The 19,465-nt window shown below is 53.5% G+C and overlaps 6 protein-coding genes across 6 annotated transcripts; 4 read left to right on the top strand and 2 right to left on the bottom strand.

Annotated features, from left to right (window-relative positions):
• Positions 1-26: 26 nt before the first annotated feature.
• Positions 27-2,042, top strand: GMORB2_5815 (phosphoglucomutase; the record flags this gene model as incomplete). Its single annotated transcript, XM_035467785.1, has 5 exons — positions 27-79; positions 227-324; positions 400-603; positions 680-1,693; positions 1,750-2,042. 5 exons carry the CDS (start codon positions 27-29, stop codon positions 2,040-2,042), a joined length of 1,662 nt encoding a protein of 553 aa, XP_035322751.1.
• Positions 2,043-2,767: 725 nt separating this feature from the next.
• Positions 2,768-3,260, bottom strand: GMORB2_5816 (HMG (high mobility group) box; the record flags this gene model as incomplete). The annotated part of the gene is made up of 3 exons (XM_035467786.1): positions 2,768-2,794; positions 2,900-3,117; positions 3,200-3,260. The coding sequence occupies 3 exons, from the start codon at positions 3,258-3,260 to the stop codon at positions 2,768-2,770; spliced, it is 306 nt and encodes a 101-aa protein (XP_035322752.1).
• Positions 3,261-8,950: 5,690 nt separating this feature from the next.
• On the bottom strand, positions 8,951-9,660 carry GMORB2_5817 (Centromere protein H (CENP-H); the record flags this gene model as incomplete). Its single annotated transcript, XM_035467787.1, has 3 exons — positions 8,951-9,335; positions 9,393-9,555; positions 9,624-9,660. 3 exons carry the CDS (start codon positions 9,658-9,660, stop codon positions 8,951-8,953), a joined length of 585 nt encoding a protein of 194 aa, XP_035322753.1.
• A 1,054-nt stretch (positions 9,661-10,714) lies between these two features.
• Positions 10,715-15,233, top strand: GMORB2_5818 (autophagy-related protein 11; the record flags this gene model as incomplete). The annotated part of the gene is made up of 6 exons (XM_035467788.1): positions 10,715-10,782; positions 10,863-10,974; positions 11,068-12,537; positions 12,592-13,524; positions 13,624-15,042; positions 15,117-15,233. The coding sequence occupies 6 exons, from the start codon at positions 10,715-10,717 to the stop codon at positions 15,231-15,233; spliced, it is 4,119 nt and encodes a 1,372-aa protein (XP_035322754.1).
• A 653-nt stretch (positions 15,234-15,886) lies between these two features.
• GMORB2_5819 (uncharacterized protein) lies at positions 15,887-16,909 on the top strand (the record flags this gene model as incomplete). The annotated part of the gene is made up of 1 exon (XM_035467789.1): positions 15,887-16,909. The coding sequence occupies one exon, from the start codon at positions 15,887-15,889 to the stop codon at positions 16,907-16,909; it is 1,023 nt and encodes a 340-aa protein (XP_035322755.1).
• A 708-nt stretch (positions 16,910-17,617) lies between these two features.
• GMORB2_5820 (aspartate aminotransferase, cytoplasmic) lies at positions 17,618-18,995 on the top strand (the record flags this gene model as incomplete). Its single annotated transcript, XM_035467790.1, has 3 exons — positions 17,618-17,905; positions 17,967-18,774; positions 18,877-18,995. The coding sequence occupies 3 exons, from the start codon at positions 17,618-17,620 to the stop codon at positions 18,993-18,995; spliced, it is 1,215 nt and encodes a 404-aa protein (XP_035322756.1).
• Positions 18,996-19,465: the final 470 nt, after the last annotated feature.

Consider the following 19,465-nt stretch of genomic DNA (forward strand, 5'->3'; position numbering starts at 1 on the left):
CTATTGTTTGCCCGTCTACCGCAGCCATGGACGTCAAGACTGTCGAATTCCAGCCCTTTCAGGACCAGAAGCCCGGAACGTATGTGTTGCCCCTCATTGCCCCTCCTCAGCCATCTCCATCACTCTCCCCCTTTTAGAAAAAAGTCAACTAGAAGATACACTACCGAGTAATAGAGAGAGAGAACGATTGCCAAGATGACTTCCATGGCTCACAACACCTATACAGCTCCGGTCTTCGTAAGAAGGTCTCCGTCTTCCAGCAGCCCAACTACAGCGAGTCTTTTGTCACCAGCATACTGCTGTCCATCCCCGAGGGTGCTGAGGGTATGTCCTCATCCCCCCTCTCTTTTCTACACCGCCGTTGATGGCAAGTCCTACTGATGCTTAGACAATATCAAGGCTCCTTCCTCGTCATTGGTGGTGATGGCCGCTACTGGAACCCCGAGGTCATCCAGCTCATTGCCAAGATTGGTGCTGCCTACGGAGTCAAGAAGCTCCTCATCGGCCAGAACGGTATCCTGTCTACCCCTGCTGCCTCGCATGTTATCCGCCTCCGCAAGGCCACTGGTGGTATCCTCCTGACGGCCAGCCACAACGCCGGCGGTATGTTAAACCTCTAACTCTTCTACACAGCTTCTGCATGTGTCCCCATCGACTAACCAAAAGGAATATGTAACAGGTCCCAAGAATGACTTCGGAATTAAATACAACCTGGCCAACGGCGGCCCAGCCCCCGAGTCAGTGACCAACAAGATCTTCGAGGCATCCAAGACGCTGAAGTCGTACAAGATCTCCTCGATTCCCGACGTCGATATCACGACTCTGGGCACCAAGACCTACGGAAACCTCGAGGTCGAGGTGATCGATAGCACGGCCGACTACGTGGCCATGCTCAAGGACATCTTCGACTTTGACCTGATCAAGAAGTTCTTCTCATCGCACGCGGACTTCAAGGTCCTCTTCGACGGTCTCCATGGCGTCACGGGCCCGTACGGCAAGGCCATCTTCGAGAAGGAGCTCGGCCTCACAGGCGCCACGCAGAACTGCGAGCCCAGCCCCGACTTCAACGGCGGCCACCCGGACCCGAACCTGACGTACGCGCGCTCGCTCGTCGACGCCGTCGACTCGGCCAACATCCCCTTCGGCGCCGCCTCCGACGGCGACGGCGACCGCAATATGATCTACGGCGCCAACGCTTTCGTCTCGCCTGGTGACTCGCTCGCTATCATCGCCCACTACGCCTACCTGATCCCTTACTTCAAGAAGAACGGCGTCAACGGCCTGGCCCGCTCCATGCCCACCTCGGCCGCCGTCGACCTCGTAGGCAAGGCCCAGGGTCTGACCACCTACGAGGTCCCCACCGGCTGGAAGTTCTTCTGCGCCCTCTTCGACGCCAAGAAGCTGTCCATCTGCGGAGAGGAGAGCTTTGGCACCGGAAGTGACCACATTCGCGAGAAGGACGGTCTCTGGGCCATTGTCGCCTGGCTCAACATCATTGCCGGCATCGGCATCGAGAAGCCCGACGTCACCCCTTCCATTAAAGAGATCCAGAAGGAATTCTGGACCACCTACGGCCGTACCTTTTTCACCCGTTACGACTACGAGAATGTCGACTCTGACGACGCCGCCAAGGTCGTCGGCGAGCTTCAGACTCTTGTCAAGGACCCCAAGTTTGTCGGCAGCAAGATTGGGGGTAAGCTCTTATTTCTTGCTCTTCCTCTTTTTTTCCCTAACTCTGACCACCTTTAGACCGCACCGTCACCGACGCCGGCGACTTTTCCTACACCGACCTCGACGGCTCCGTCTCCTCTAACCAGGGCCTGTACGCCCGCTTCTCCACGGGCAGCCGCTTCGTCGTCCGCCTTTCTGGCACCGGATCCTCGGGCGCCACCATCCGCCTGTACATTGAGCAGCACACGACCGACGCCTCGACCTACGCCCTCGACGCCCAGGACTTCCTCAAGTCAGAGATTAAATTCGCCACTGAGCTGCTCAAATTCAAGGACCACATCGGCCGCGACGAGCCTGATGTCAAGACTTAGAAGAGATACCGCACCCTGCAAGCTACATCCTTGTTTTCAACTTTTTAATAAAGCAACGCAGAATAACGAAATGACAGAATAACAATATGAAGGAATGGGAGAGGCGTCCTTGTCATTTAGTATACGCGTAAATGATACTACTCGAAATATATGCTAGTGTGTAAAGGGAGTCTTTACAGAGGAAATCTGATTGGCATCCTAAAGCATTCAATACTGACATAGCCAGCCTTCACAATCATAATGGCACCCCTTTTAGTCAAAAGATTACCGGCAGAATACTTTGCGTTTCAAATTGAAAACAAAAGCAGACATTGAGGGTTTACCATAAGAAAAGGAAAAAAATAAGAGCGAAAAGTAAAACGTGTGCGTGTCCGATTTCCCTGGATCCACCTAACAACACCGCCCCCAAGTTTCATAATACAAAGGGAAAAAATAAAACATCCGAGACGAGAGCAAAGTAATAAAAAAAACAAGAAAAAGACATAGCCATGGGGAGTAACTGGGGAAGGAAAGGGTTGTCTAGAGACAACAAGATGGGACAGGAGACAAGAGAAATCCACGCATTAGTTAATATTCGTCTCACCCCTCCTAAAACCCTCCCCATTCTCCAATCTCTTGAATTACTTGACCAGGCGACGCAAGGCGCAATGGCGTGTGCACGTTGTATCCGGTCGAGTCATGGCATGAGGAAACAAAAAGAGTCGCCCTTGGTCCCGAAGGGGACCTTAGGACGATTCCTCTTCTTCCTGAGCCTACAAAGCCTATCAGCATTCAGTTTCTTTCTTCCTCAAAGTTCGGTACGGGTTGTGTTTGTTTCGGGATATCTTCCCAAGGTGGCAAGTGGCGTGTGTTCATACATTGTAGGCGGCCTTCTCATCCTCGTAGCGCTTCTTGTCAGCAGCGGCCTTTGCCTCGTAAGGAGCACGCTGCTTCTCGTTGAGAGCCTTCCAGCGCTCACCGAGGAGCTTGCCGACCTGGCCGAACGAGATGCCAGGGTTCTCCTCACGGACGTTCTCCCGCTGCTCGTTAGCGAAGAACATGTAGGCAGAGAGACCACGCTTGGGGGCGTTGGGGTCTGTTGTTATGTTAGCAACAAGCACGACTGCGTAGCACGATCCAAGAGTCACGACCCAAGGGTTCGGGGGTAAGGCACTCACCCTTCTTTGTGCGCTTCTTGATCTCCTTTCCACCGCGCTTCGTAGTAGCAGCCTTAGGCATTTTGAATATGGTTGTTTGGAAAACTGTAAGGGGGCTGGCTGTTAGTAAATTGAAGACGATCACCACCAGAAGGTTGATCAAGTATGCGTTGTGATGTTATGGCGAGCGTGAAGGCGACGCGATTGCTGGCAAACAATCAACCCCCCCAAGTGGAGAGCTCTGGTCCTTGGCTAGCAAAAGCTATGGGAGCTCTCCAAGCTTGTGGCGGCGTGGGGCAGCGCGCATGGCCCATAGCAAAGATGCAATTGCGCCCGAAGCCAAGGTAGACAGGTAATGCGAAGGTGAGAAAGGACGCCGGGAACGCAGCATGCGTACCTTGTGATTAAGTTTTTGTTGTTTTGAACGAGGTGGTGATGAAAAAGTTGAGAATCTGTGTTGCGCGTATGGCGTGTTAGTCGGGCCTGCTATTAATGACGACGCGCGCGAAAAAGTGATGATGTACGTGTAGGGTGAAGAGAGAGAGAGAGGTGCGATGCGCGTGCGCGGGAGGTTATTGACGATGCAAGATGACAAAAAAAAACTTGGATCGTAATTCACTCCCGATGCAGACGCAGAGGAAGACGCGACGAATTCGAAGCAGAAAGAAAGAAGTGGGAAAAAAGTAAAAAAGACGTTGAAGAATAGCTGTTGCAGAAGACGGAGGCGCGTGGGCGCAATATGGGGGAAGATAGTGACTTGTGTTTGGGGGTGATGGGCAGCCAAATGTAGGTACTCACCAAAGTGTGTGCAGTTGTAAGTGTTGTGTGTATGAAAATTGTATGAGAGAAGAGAGAGAGAGAAAAAGAGAGAGAGGGCGGGCAGGCCTTTGCTTTGGAGGAGGCGGGCAACAGGCCAAGGCAGCCTTTTTTTTCTACTGTGGGGCAGGCGAGTGATTGTGAGAGCAGAAGCCCAGCCCACAACCTCGGGGTCCCCTTCAGCAAGGGGGGGGACAGAGGGCGCCTGCAAAGTTGGGAGGGCGCGCGAACCACCACTCACAGTATGAAGACAAGACCTCTCTCTCTTTGGTTTAGGATTGTTTACGGTACTACTACGGACACTACAGTCTACTACTAGTACTGCGCAACGCGTTATGTGTACGAGTACTCGTATGCTTGTGTGGGTGGGTGTGTGTGTGTGTGTGTGTGTGCGTGTGTGTGTGTGTGTCTGGTGTGTATGTGTGTGTGTGTGTGTGCGTGCGCGCGTGTATGTGTCTGTATGAGTTTCCCGTACCTTTGTACGGGTACGAGACGTCTATGTACCGGGGTGTACCAAGTGTCTAGTGTGGTGCAGGTACGGTCCCCATACGCTTAGGTACTTTCACTTTGCCGGCAAATCACGGGGGGATACGAGTACTGTCAGCCCAGTAAATGGACCTGCCAGCATGGCCCCGCCAGAAAGAAGTGCACTTTTGGTGGTAGCGAGATTACAGTAGCACGAAGCCTACGAATACATGTACAGGAAGTACCGTACCTACAGGCAGCTACTATGATACTAGTATATGTACGGAGTAATAGATGGTGATGCTACGAGCCTACGACGTACGTATTCGTACAGTACTAGTACATGTACACCTTGTAGGCGGGTAATACTACCTGCCCATATTCCCATACTCTACTCGTAAGTATCAATAGTACTCCACGGGCCGTAGCTTCTTCCCCTCGTAATAATAATAATAAGGAATACTGCTCTGCCTACTATCCCGGAAAATGGCAGTGCTCATTCTCTCCCGAGGGGGAGTCGCGACAGCAACAATATTCCAGGGCCACCATCCTCCACTCACCACCCACCACCCATCCCAACAGGACTACGGACCACCGCTCACCACCACCTCTCATACGCCGTACCCGTAGTCTCATACACAACACGTACGTCGTAAATTGTAATGATAATGCTCCGTGTTAGACGCCTCATGCCTAGCAGCTGCCGTGGTCTAGAGTTTCAAGTACCCGTACCACGTACCCGCACAAGCGCAAAGTACGAGTATTACACCACACACGTCTTGGTGGGGAGGGGGGGGGGGCTTGTGCCCATCCATGCAAAGTACGAGTATCGCACACTCCTACACTCCATGCGCGTACGGGTAGTGCTATTACTAGTAGTTTTATTGCTAGTAATACTCCGTATTACTAATAATCGTGGATTAATGCGTACGAGTATTATTACTCCAAGTCCGTTTGTTATTGTTCTGGTCACTCGCTCTCACGTTCCTCTCTCTCCCTCTTCTGCCTTGCCATTTACGGTGTATTAGCCCGTGGTGATACGCACCCAAGGTGTGTAGCAGCTATCGCAACTTGCATATTCATACTCGTGCCTTTTATCGTCATGGCCAGAGTGCCTAGGTGCAATGCTGTTTCATTACCCGTCTCTATCATCAGGATGAATGGCCTCATTCTTGCACCTTGCAGCATCCCTTTTCTCTCGCGGAATTCCTATGTTTTCGCTCTGCCCGTGTCTCTCGTACGAGTAACTCATACACCTACGAAGTATTAGCTCTGCCTGTGGAAAATCCGAGTATTGCTCGCAAGAAGAAAAAATGTTCATCACTTAACTTTACCTCTAAAAACTCGTACTGTTACGCGGTACCCGCTGTGTGGGGAGAGGGCGCGGGAGAGAGAGAGGTCTTTCCAGCTCCTGCTTATTCTTGCCTAGACTGTGTACGTGTACGGTACTCGTGGCTTTGCTGGACCTTGTTTGCTTTGCATTGCTGCTACTAATAACACCGCACTGGTGGCTCGTACCGTATTACCACTAGCTGTACAAGTAGGAGTGTGGGAGTGTGAGAGTGTGCGAGAGCAACGCGTGGTCACATCACACCGTAGACCATGGCCCGCCAAAGATAATGAATGATACAGGTAAACGTGCAAGTACCTCCCTTGCCCCGTCGGTCCTCCTCCCTTGCGCCACCCCATCCTGGACACTGTACGCAACTGTCGGCCGTTCACCTCCCACTTTGGCGCTGCTCTGTCGCACCTTGGGTTGCTTCCTCGTAATTTGCGCTATACTGTACGGAGTACGGGGGTAACAAAGGCATGCGCCGGTGGATTTGCCTGGATCACACCACCACAACCTTGTACAGGGATTGGCAGAGGTACTGTACGGTCCTGCACTGTATACTTTGGCTCAACCCTCAAAACACACTCCCGTACTTTACTTCTCTCTTCCCTACGTCGTACCGAGTTGTAGGCATGATTATGAGCTACGACTGGTGTATTCTCCTCGGGCTCTCTCTGTCCCTCATCTGCTGGCCAAGGTTTGTAGAGGAGAGAGGGTCTACTCCCCCCCCCCCCCCCCCCCCCCCCCCCCCTCCCCCCCCCCCCCCCCCCCCTGCGTGCCATCGTTCTCCGTCGCCTATCACTCGTTGACGCATTCCTCTGGCTGGACTGATAGCTGCACCGTATTATGACTAGTCCAGTTCTATGTCGTGGTGATCCGCACAGTTTCTGTGGTGCAAAGGCCTCCAATCCGCTACCAACCAAATTCCGCCAGCTTCCGTGCGCGTGTGCGTATGCGTACTGCCCTTGCTGATCTGGTAGAGCTCGTTGTATGGGGGGTTTTCCGTGTCTCCCACTCTGTCTGTCTCTACCTCTACTCTTTCTCTCTCGCCCATTCTGTGCACTCTCGCCCCAATTCTCAGCCCTTTTCTTGATTGAAAGGGCAACCAACTACCCTGCGTCCAACAGAACAAGTATTTGGTGATGATCTTAACCGATTGCTCGGTATATCTGCATAGTATCGACATGATTGATGGGTTTCATACTTTTGCTTCTATATATTTGTACCTATTTTTCTTTACTCTTCTCTCTCTTGCCTGGAGGGGAACAGAGAAAGCAAAGAATGCAAAAGAAAAGAAAAAAAGTGAATGTTTGTGCAACAACTGTACTCATAGCAGCAGTAATAATAATACTACTACACTATTACCTCATTCGAATAATCGTACACGTCAAGTAATATATATTAATACTCATGGCGCAGAGCCCTCCATGAAGGATCCTTGTATGGGAATACATGTATTGCTCACGTATACAACTATGAATAAGGATAGCAGAATTATACATCACTTGAAATTGTCTATCCAGGGGATTTTTTTCTCTCTTCACCTCTACTCCGTGTTCCCACCAGTTGTATTGTATTACATCGTAATAAATGGTAATACATGTAAATCGGTATTATCATAATAATACTCGTAGTATACGAGTGCTCGTATAATAATGGGACAGTTCCGTGATATCAGACGTACCTCAAACCAGACGGAGCAACAGGCAAAAGCTACCAAAAAGGTGCGTAAGCGGGAGGAAGACTGCGCATGACAACCGTTAGTACACGCTTTATTAGATTATTGTACCGTACCTGCACATTGTAGTAGCACGGAGTGAATACTGTCGTAAGAGTAATCTGTACTCGCAGCAGTAATAGTACAGAGTATAGTCGTCGTAAACAAGTACCTGTACTATCACCCGTATTTGACTGTGCGTAGGTACATTACAAAAACAGACCTAATGGTCAGGCAGTCGAAAAGTCTTGGGCTCTCTCCAACCCAGTAAGGCCAGCTAATACGGCCCCGTGCCTTTGCAGCAGAAACAAACGAGGGGGAGGGGGAGGGGGTGACTGAGTATGCTCTCTGTGTGGGTACTCTCTTCCGTCTCACCAAAGGAAAGAGAAAAGAAATATTATTACGTCGTACATTGGTAAATTTGTCCCATGTACTCGTACATACATTGGCTTCGACAGCCTGCACTCTTTAACACTGTAGCTGCTCAACTCTGCCCTCGTACCGGAAACAGAAAAGAAAGCAAAGGAAGAAAAGGCCCTAACCACAGGGGTTCATATAGAATGGAGTGTGTCGAATCAGAGAAGCGGACATCCTTCCTAACGTACTATTATGAGTATGGACTTGGTGCTAGGATATCTGTGCTGGTCGTAGGAACCCGCCAGCTGATACTGTGTGTGTAGTTTTCTCTTTCTTCTGGTGCTACTATTACTCCGTATCGTACTCTCTGTATGTACGAGCACCCTTGCATTTGCGTGCATCCACACCACCCCCTCCCCTCCCAAAAAAGGACCACTCCTTGCTACAGGTATTAGCAGCTATGGTCTTGTATGGCTGGCCCACTAAGGAGCCTGCCCACTGCCTTCCATTCTCTCCCTTCTAAGGCGGTAATGACCTGTAGGTACCTAGGTCCCCCCCTGCGAGATGCTCGCACCGTAGGCTGTGTGTTCCGCCCGCCTTGCCATACGACCATGCCTTTTTGTCGCGCGTTGCTTGTTATTGTGCCCACACACACACACGTCCATCCGCCCACCGAAAAACGACGCCCGCGTTGTTGCTTGATTTCCCCACCAAGGTGCGCAGCTGATTTTAGGGGTTCTGGGCAGTCCCCCCTACCCTCTTTTTGCTTGAGTGATTGCAGCTCCCCCCAGCTTCACGCCTTTTTTCTTCTCCCACGAGGATGTAACGCTAGTCCAAATACGGACACGTCCATCATTGCTGACTAGGAACAAACACACGCGCATGTTGTTGTTGTTGTTGTTGTTGTTGAAAAAATGCTGTTGATATAATAATGTGCCAATGATGATGTACATCATCCGGCTGTTCGGGTAGATCTCGGCGGGCGAGTGATAGATGCACTTTGAGCCTTGTGTGTGTGCGTGCTGTGTGCCCTTTGTGTGAATGCACTGTAGTCGTAGTTGGTTGGGGAGAAAGGGCTCCTTCATCAGATGTCCTCGTCATCCTCTGGATCAAGAACCAGGTCGCGAAGCTTGTCGTCTCGCGCCCAGTCGACGCCGCTGCCAGCCACCACACCACTTGTGATGCCCTTCATGACCCTCCATCGTTCCCTGCTCCTCTTCAGGTTGTCCTGAAGCTCGTCCCTCTGCTGCACGGCCTCATGGCGTAACGTCTGATGGCCCGACTTCTTCTCGTTGACCTGCGCTACGAGATCCATGACCTCGGCCGCCAGCTGCGTGTTCTCGCGGGTTACTACGTGCGTCTCACTCTGTGCCCGGGTAGCCCGCTCGCGGACCTCATCTAGCGAAGAGGCTAGCTTGGCTAGGGAGATGGCCACCTCGTCGCGCTGCTGTATGTATCCGGCAAGGTCTCTATAAGAATAGTTAGCTGCTGCTTGTTGCGCTTGGGGGTGGCGATAGGTGTCTGACCGTTCTACTGGCGATGCGTCGACGCCATTGTGAACTGCCTTAAGAATCGGATTGGCAGACAGGACAGAATCGACGACCTGATTTCGTAGAAGATACCGAGCTCTGGTCTCGATGAGCTGGTTACGTGCTGCTGATACCTGCTCCGGCGTCATGTCTTCATACTCTGTTCGATGGAATGTCAGCCTCCATGTCCCGGATTTCGGATGCTTTTGGGTGTAATCGTCCACTGACCTGTCTGCTGCTTCTGCTGCGCTTGCACGATCGCCATCTCTAGTCTCAGCTCTTGTAGCCTGTCATACAACTCTAGAGCTCGCTGCTCATCTGGGGACAGCGGGGGCAGACGCGCCTGCTCTTTGATGTGGCCTTCCTCATCCTCGTTCATAAACTCGTTGTCGGTAAGTGGTTCTTCCATCTTTGGTCAATCGACGACAATTTGTCCATGTCATGCCCGGAAAAGCGAGGGGTGGTTTCACGCATCAATATACGCGTCGCTATTTTTCACGCCTGTACCTTGGTTTGTGGCGCGTTCGTCTGTGAGAAGCCGCCCAGGTATACATTGGCTTAGAGCAAAGCGATGAAGTATAGCGCAACAGCCACCTTTCGATATCATACAATGTAGCGTCCGTGGACGATTATACTGTCGTTTTCGACTAAATTTCAGTTCTCTTTCTTCATCTTCGTTCCGTATTTTGCCACCCACATTGTTGCTACACCATATTTCTATTATAATAGAGACAGCACAGCGACAACAAAACAGATGTCAAACCTGCTTCATGAACTTTGGTAAGGCTTAGTTTAAACCCGGTACGATTTAAAGTTCATAAAACCACTCTTGCAGTATGGACGACAAGTATTTTCCTTAATATTTATTAGTAGCACTGGGTAGTTCGACGATTTGGTGACTCGCTTGTTCGCTTCATCCGTCTCGAACGACAGCTACAGGGTGAGCAGAGTCCGAAAGTGGCTGACGCGGAGCCTCTTGAGGAAGTGGGATTCGGCGCCACATACAACCACAGCACACCAGCCACAGCCGGATTAAGTCAGACAAGGCAGCGATGTCGTTGTGTTGCTCTGAGCTCAGCGGAGGTGTGACCTTGACCACCTGAGCCACTCCGTTGGACCCTTGGCCTGATCGAAATCAAACATCACAGGGGGTGTACGGGTCACGGGAGGTTGACGGGTCTTTTTGCTTATCGCTCTCCCGAAAAATATTGATAATAATACCACTTCTACTCTCAGGCCCTTCTACCTGCCCCTCGTCCCATCATCATTCCTCACACCGGTTCCCACTGCTATCCGTCCCATGAGAGCAATGTCTCGGGATGGCTACCCAAGTCTTCATTGCCCATACGGGCCAGCGACTGCAGGTCCAAACGGCGCAGTTCACGACGTGCGTTCGGAATTCTTGTGACCTATGCACATCTCTATAGACGTCAATTCCTGGTCTTTGAGCTAACCACCGTCTCCCAGTCTCGATGATTTCAAGACCTGGGTCGTCCACAATAGCTCCGTCTCACCGCAGCACCTCATCGCTCTGACCCCCCATGGCCGGAGCCTCAAACCTTCCAGTCTCTACTCTGAGGTATACTCCTACCCCGTATTTTCCTGTCCCTAGACGGAGTGTTGATAGCTTGTATAGAAGGAGATATATATCTACGACATGCGAATGACGCAGCCATCTTCACCCGATAGCGTCTCGTCCGTTATCTCCCAGGTGCCTCCACCGAAACGATATACCATCTCAAATGCGCCCAACACGATAGATGATGTTCAGGATATTGCATCATGGCAGGAGCTCTATAAAGAACGTCGAACATGGGCCGTCACCCTGCTAGCGGACTGCGCCGCCATGAACACCACGGCGACGTCGTGCTTTGAGCAGATGGATGTCATGATCAAGTGCCTGGATGCTGCCGTTGCCAATCTCGAGATTAGTGTCAAGCAAATCGAGCCCAAATACGTCGAGTTAAAGAAATGGGTTGATCCTGCGTTGGTGGAGCATGACCGTCTGGCGTCCTCGTGGCAGGCCTACCTTGCTTTGGCGAGGAGTGTCCCCGTCTCGTCCTCTGTTGTCAAATTTATGACCAGAGGCCAGGTTGCCAAGGACGAGCCTACACTTGAGGACTTGGTTGAGCCTGAGACGGCCAAAAAGGCTGGTAAGCTGGCCTCCACGGCACGTCGCAGGTTCAGCGATAAGGCTGCCGAACTGCAAAAGATGTCCGACAAGATGTACAGGGCTCTCAACGAGCTATTCGACGATTTTGGAAAGTTGACGAGCCGCTCCGTTCTTGGCCGATCCGATGATACTTCCCACCTGCTCGAGGATATCGAGGTTATCGTCGGGCAAATCGATTCCGACTACCGCACAGCGCTTGGCTACGGAGGCTCACAGCGTGACGTTGCACAGGCCTCTAAGACAGCGTCCAACCACACAGAGAGACTCGTACCGAACCTCATGAAGCGCGCCAAGGAAATGGACGATATGGTGCAGTATGCTGTCCAGTGTCGGAACACTATAGCCTCGGACACGGTCAGGTTTATGCGAGCTATAACAGATATCACCTCGTATCGCTCCAACTTCAAGGATCAGATCAATGCTATGAACCAGTCCGAAGACGATCTGACAACCTTCGACTACTTGCGACTTATCCAGCAGCTGCCATATATGTATGCGTCTTTTCTGGCAGAGGCTATCCGTCGTCATGAGTGGAACGATAAGATCAAAAACGACTCATCGACCCTGGCCAACGAGATGGCCCTCTATCAGGACGAGGAATCGAAAAGGCGGCGAAAATGGCAGAAGATGGTTGGAAGCACCTATGGTCCCTCACTGGATACAAATGTAATGGGCTTGGAGGTCAGCGTCCTCGGCGGGAGCAATCCCTGGCCAGTTGTGAACAAGAATGAGCTGGAGAATTTCCTACAGACCCTCAAGGGCCTGGATACGGAACAGGCAATTCTGGATGACATCAGTCAGCTCTTGCACGAGCTCCTCAACCCCACGAAGCAGCAGCTAAAACGATTCAAGGCGTTCAAGAATGGCAGCATCCATGAGTCTTCGCTGGGGAGGAGTGGTCTCATGATCCGCGGCGACGACGAACTCATGCGCTCTCTGCAGGATGACAAATCCAGACTTGAGAGCAAGGTGAGGACGGCCGAGAGCAGAGTGCGGAGGCTCGAGGACCTCCTCCACAGACAGAGCCAGGCCTTTCGACCTGGCAACTTGTTCCAAGCCCAGATGACCTCGATTCATGAAAGAAACGGTTCCACCTCTTCCGTCAAGCAAGGTGTCCATGAGCGTAGCCGCTCTTCATCAGACGCCACAGACGCACTTGCGCGGAGGAACGCGGAGCTCGAGAACGAACTCCGGCAAGAGAAGGAGCGCAATGACCGCATTCAGAAAGACCTCAGCACACGGGCGACACAAAACAATGACATGGAAGATAAGATTCAAGAGGTTAACTCTACGAAGAAGGACCTTTTGGAAAACATGGAAGCACTGAAACGAGAGTTTGTGGAGGAACGGAAATCTCTCGAGGACGAGATCAAGACGCTCAAGGCCCGCCTCGAAGACACAGAAGTTGAACTGGAGCAGTTCGGTGACTCACGAGACGAGGAGAAGGCCACGTACTCGGAAAGGGTCCAACACTTAGAAGCCGAACTCGACCGTTCTGAGAAGGAGAGGAAAGACGAAGCACTCAAAGCCCAAGGACAGGTCGAATTTCTTCGCAACGAGGCACGTATTCAAAGGGAGCAGCGCGACTCGATTGAACGCGAGTTGGAGGAGGCAAAGAAGCAGGGGCAAAGCCACTCAAAGAAAGCCGAAGAGACGCAGGAGATTGCCAATGGCTACTTGCAGAGCCTCAAGGCACTTCACCTCCAGCTTTGCCCTGAAGATATGGTCCCGAGTGACTCAGACCTAGCTGATAGCGTGCAGACCAGGGTGACAGATTGGCTTGGTCGTTTCCGGAATATGGAGAGCGATAGTGCCCTTGTTCGCCAAGAGCTCGAGCAGGCGCGCAGCCAGGTCAAGGAGCTGCGCGGAGAGCTTGCGTCTACCAAAGAGCAGCTCGCTTCTAAAGAGACATCGACCCGGGAAGCATGGAAGAATGCAACAGAGACCAAAGCCAGGGTTGAAGCTCTGGCAATTGAGCTTTCTGAGACCAGGGAGAAGCTGAGCAGTGCCCGAGCTCGACTATCTGACGGCGAAACCGGATCCGTGACGCTCCAGAAACGTGTAGACGAGGAGGAGAAGAAGATGGCAAGCCTCAAGGAGGAACTTGCTTCTCGCCAGTCACAGGTGGGAAGGCTTGAGGAAGAGCTCATCCTGCGCAAGGAGAAGCTAGATTCGACCGAGAGCAAGCTATCAGAGCTCACGGCGCGGTATGAAAGTCGCGACGAGAGGTCTATGGACCTGACGCGCCGGCTGTACTCGCAGAACGACCGCATGTGCCACCTCCTGGAGCGCATAGGATATTCTGTGTCCCGCAAGGATGCTGAGATGACTATCACCAAGGTTCCGCGAGCGGAGAGGGCTGCGCAGAACCCCAACGACTCTTCTGACCCCGGTACTTCGCTTCGTAAGTCGGCGACGCTCGGCGCCAAGGCTCTGCATGAAAGCGCAGACCTGGATCTGCTGTATTGGCCAAGCAGCGCAGACGCCAAAACCGAGGCCGACAAATATTCATTGTTCCTCAAGAAGCTCGGGGACTTTGACACGGATGCCTTCTCAGATACGGTCGTTCGGCGGATCAAGGAGGTTGAGTACAAGGCACGCAAGTGGCAGAAGGATGCCCGGTCGTACAGGGATCGCGCGCACGCTTTGCAGAGGGACTCGCACGACAAGATTGCCTACAAGCACTTTAAAGAAGGCGACCTGGCGCTCTTCCTTCCGACCAGGAATCAGCAGGCGGGAGCGTGGGCCGCCTTCAACGTCGGGTTTCCACACTACTTCCTCCGGGAGCTCGACGGGCACCGGCTGCGAAACCGTGAGTGGCTCGTGGCACGCATCACGCGCATCCAGGAGCGTGTTGTGGACCTTTCTAAGAGCCTGCAGCAAGGCGAGCCGTCAGCCAATGAGGGGGAGAACGATAACCCCTTCCAGCTGTCAGACGGTCTACGGTGGTACCTCATCGATGCGCAGGAGGACAAGCCGGGGGCCCCAGCCACGCCGGGTATGGGACGGTCGACGGTGGCGGCCAACACGGTGGAAGCAACAGCCAACCTGCACACGCACGCGACTGGCGTTTCGGGTAAGGGCAAGAAACGCGACAGCGTGGCGAGCATCGAGGGTATTAACAAGACGCTGTCTAAGAGCCTCGAGAGTCGACGCAGCAGCTCGAGCTCGAAGAGGGCGCTACCGTTTGCCGGCGGCCAATCGTCACTGCTTAAGAGCAACCCGATTACTAGCGAGACAAACTCCCTCCGTGCTGGTGCCGGTGCTTCGGGAGCTCCAGGTACGCCGACAGCGGGCACGAGCCCGGTCCAGACCGGGCATATGTCTACGAAACCTGAAGGCTCTGGAGCAGCAACGACGACAGCGGCCAAGGAACCAGCCAAGGTGAATTCCAAGGCTGACGGCGAAACAGCGCAGAAGAAGCAGGCTGGGTCATCTGGTGGGCAAGGGGGAGAAGCCTCCAAGATAACCGAGGTACGAAATGTCGACTCCCTGCTTGGACCGTGAGGCCATCAGTCATGCTGATTAATCCTTATCGGGCACGACAGCCAAACAGGAGACTCGAACGGGAAGAGTCGGCGGGTAGCTCGACGAAAAAGTCGGTTGTATGGGACCCCCTGTGGAAGCTGGACTATACATACGAGAGCCAATCCAAGAAGACATGAGCGGAGGGAGGGCAAGAATATGGGAGGTTACTACGAGCAAGTGTATCAGGCGTTGGACTTTTCGTGTTCTTTGTTCTTCTTGACACGGTTTTTTTTTCGGGATATCCTTTGGAAAACAAAAAAGGAAGCGTGTAGGGCTATACGTATACATATTATTGACCCTGTTTAGAGTTATGTCCAGTGTCATCGTGTTTCTTTTTTTCGCGTTTCGATTCAGTGGCGTTGTTGATGGTGATGAATGTTGGCTCTTGGTACTATTCTCAACTACGTCATGTTGAGCGTGGACGCGAGTGACGCTTATCTTGCTGGACGATAAGCGGGAAGGACCCACGCATCTCCTACGTACGAGTACGAGAGCAATTCCTCGTAACAATACTGGAGCTCTTCCCTCACAGTCACCCCGTGGCATCACAGATCCTAAAACGATTTTGCCTCTGGCCCTCGCAGAAGCAGGCGCCAGGGCTAGTTCTGTCCAGCCGAGAACAGAAAACATTTCGCCTCAGCCAGCACAACCCCTCCTCCTTCTTTGAGAACAGCGAGAAGAGTCAAAATACCATGGCATAAATAAGCTCCCAAGAGCTACTAGCACGACGACGATAACAAAACAAACCACCCTCCCATTACGAGACGACGACGACGACGAGGAAAACAAGATGGACGAGGATGGGGAACAGCAACAGGAACGACAGTTGGCACACCCCCGGCTGCCACCCGAGATCATTCAGCTGATAGTCGAGAGCGTCCTCCCAGCGAACCCTCGGTCGCTGATTGCTACCTCGCACAGCGCGACGCGCACGCTGCTATCCCTGACACGGGTATCGCGGCTGACGTACCGGGTCGCGACGCGGCTCCTCCGGCAGCGGTGCGTATACATTGACAGCCGGCGGCGGCTGGGCGATCTCCTGCTGTGCATGAACCGGATGGTGCCGACGGTGGCGCCGCCGATGCCCTCGCTGCGGCACCTGACAAGCCTGTACCTGTCGCCATTCGAGGGCGGCTCGCTGGACGACCAGCCGACGGCACTGTGGGTGCGGGAGCTGCTGTGCGAGGTGTCGAGCACGCTGCGGCGTCTGGTAGTGCACATGCCGTTCCGCAGCCTGGACCCGCTGGACGACCACCTCAACGTGCGGAAGGCCCTTCGCGAGGGTTTCCAGCACCTTAGCCACCTCGAGGAGTTCGTCTGCCTGGGGGAGTATCCAGCGCTCAGCGTGGCGGACGAGCACACCGACGTGTGGCGGCTGTGGCCCGACCTGCGGCGGCTCGCGCTCTTTGACGTCCCCGCCGACAGCCACTGGCTCTGGTGGGATGTGGCCACGCTCACTCGCCTAGAGCGCGTGGTACTCGTTCAGCCGAGGAACCTTGACGCTGTCAACATCAAAGACGAGTACTTCCACAAGCTGCCCAGGGACCACCCCGCGCTGGACAGAAATATCCGCCTCACACTGCTCGACACCGCGCACCACCTCCCCGACGCGTTGGACGTTTCCCGCTGGGCGAGTATAGACCCACGGGGACGAATGGCCGTCGACATGTATGAGGTACCTATGCCGTTCTATGGTGATGAGACGCCTGCTGATCTTGTCATCGATTGGGTCAGGAGGGGTGCGCTCGATGGAAGGCTATGGGATTGGAAGGGCACAGAGGTTGCTGCTCCGGTGGAGAATATCGCAGCATAGAAACGAACGAGAAGTGCTCTTCGTCTCCCTCCTTCGCTTGATGGATCATTACACCCCTTTCTCCCTCTGTGGGGGAGAGGGGGGAAACTTTATTATTATTATATAACTTGTTGTCTTAGAGACCAGGGAAAGCATGCATGGTCAGCGATTAACACTTACGAATTCCATTTTTTCTTCTTCTTAATATGGAAGCAACGAAAGTCACGGGAGAAAAGCCACTGTTTAATAGCGGGATGAGGGAAAGAAGACAGCGTCCCACTCCGTCAGCGACTTGATAGGGATCCCCGGACCGGTTTCGCGATGACGAGACGAACGATGCAGCGGCTCCGCGAATAACGGGCCATACCTACTCGTAAGAGAGATATAAATATAGGTTGAGATAGCTTAGCCTAGCATATTCTGGGAACAATGGAGCCCCTCCATCCCCCTCCCCTCGGTCTGGCCTCCGTATGGAGTAATCGACGATAGTCGTTGCGTGAGACGCTATCGCAAGGGAGCTCGGCCCCACTGCCGTTGGGCGGAGCACAAAGGCCGGATAACCTCCGTGAACAGCTTGATGAATCACAGATAAACACGGGGTTAGCACTTCATACTTGTAGCGGGGGGGGGGGGGGAGTGTACTCAAGCGCATCGCCAAGGGAATCTCACGTCCAGGGAATTTCACGCCCACGGAATTTGTCTAAGTATACCTATTCTTAAGAAAATAAAATGAAAGCAGCTTCGTTTTTCGATCGCGCCGAGCCGGTGCCCGCCGACGCCATCTTCGAAGTAACCAAGAGATATGTTGCGGACGACTTCCAGGACAAGGTCAACCTGGGTCAGGGAACGTATAGAGATGGCGAGGGAAAGCCGTGGATCCTGCCGGCTGTGCGTCTGGCCGAGCAGAAGCTCGCGGACAAGGGCCACGAGTACCTTCCGATAGAGGGATTGGAGGTGTTCCGCAAAGAGGCAGTCAAGGTTGTCTTTGAGGGGACGACTCTCCTACGGGAAGGACGGGTAAGTCAACCCGAACGAAGAGTGGCAAACCGGATTTAGCTGTAGCTCCAATGTGTTGCAGATTGCATCCTGCCAGGCCCTCTCGGGGACGGGCGCGCTCCTGCTGACGGGACTCGCCCTACGCCAGGCGGGTGCGGGCATCGAGAACGTATACATCACGGACCCGACATGGTCGAACCACGACCTCCTCTTCAGCCGGCAGGGGTTCAAGGTGCACAAGCTGCCATACTACTCGCAGGGCAAGCTCGACTTCGACACCTTCATCCGAGCGCTCGGCAGCGCGCAGCCGGGGTCGGCTGTGGTGCTGCACGCCTGCGCGCACAACCCCACGGGATGCGACCCCACGCGGGCGCAGTGGCGGGAGATGGCTTCGGTGGTGCGAAGGCTGTCGCTTTTCCCCGTCTTCGACTCGGCCTACCTGGGCTTCAGCTCCGGATCGCTGGAGGAGGACAGGTGGGCGATCCGATACTTCACCGAGGATCTGGGGCTGGAGGCGGCCGTGTGCCTCTCGTTCGCCAAGAGCATGGGTCTGTACGGCGAGAGGGTGGGGCTCACGGCCTTTACGGCACGGACGGCCCGGCTCGCGCGCACCATGTCGTCCATCCTGGCCAACTGCCAGAGGGCGACGGTGTCGAACCCGCCGGCGTACGGGGCCAAGATCGCGGCCGCCGTGCTTGCCGACCCGGACATCAAGGACCAGTGGCGGCAGGACCTGCTGACCATGTCGGGCCGCATCAAGGCCATGAGGCAGAAGGTCTACGACGAGCTGCTACGCCTGGGCACCCCGGGGGACTGGTCTCATCTCGTCAACCAGATTGGCATGTTTGGGTACACTGGCATCAGTCCCGCCCAGGTCGAGTACCTCGAGAGTAAGTTACAGATGACACGCGGCTCCCGCCGCCGCCGCCGCCGTTTCCGCTGTTGGCTTCGCAGATATTGAAATGTTGTTGACACTTTTGGTTTCCATCTAGAGAAGCATCACGTCTACATGGCTGAGACGTCACGGATCTCCATTGCTGGGCTGAATGAGGGCAACGTGTCGTACTTTGCCAAGGCGCTAGATGATGCAGTACGGGTTACGGTGGCTTGAGGTTGTCTATGAGTATATGTTGCTACTCATTCTAGCAATACTAGTAGTTAGTAGGTACATACATGTAGATCGTTGTTCGGGATCTCGGCGCTGGATAACCGTGAGCTTGGGAGTAGCACTCGAAAAGAGAAAGCAAAAGGCATGTATGTAATACACAGACATTTCAATACGAAGGAGACTATGTGGACCACCACAATCGGAGTCGCTTGGCATAGGTAATACTAGCTGCCCGATGTAGGTAAGTTGTGTGTGGGTTGGCTCATAGTCACGGCTCAAGTCCGAGCCATTGAAGCAACGGAGTGCGGGGCGTTTCACCGGACTTCGGCTCCATATGGATCTGTCAGTGTCAGAGGACATATGCTAGTACATCTGTTACGGAGTACTCCGTATTGCGGAGTTGAATAGGAACCAGCCTTGGAGTAACAGGTGGGAATATTCGAACTTGAATGGAGCGTGTGGGAGGTGGGGGA

Source organism: Geosmithia morbida (genome assembly GCF_012550715.1).
Source record: "Geosmithia morbida isolate 1262 chromosome Unknown scaffold_4, whole genome shotgun sequence".
NCBI lineage: Eukaryota > Fungi > Ascomycota > Sordariomycetes > Hypocreales > Bionectriaceae > Geosmithia > Geosmithia morbida.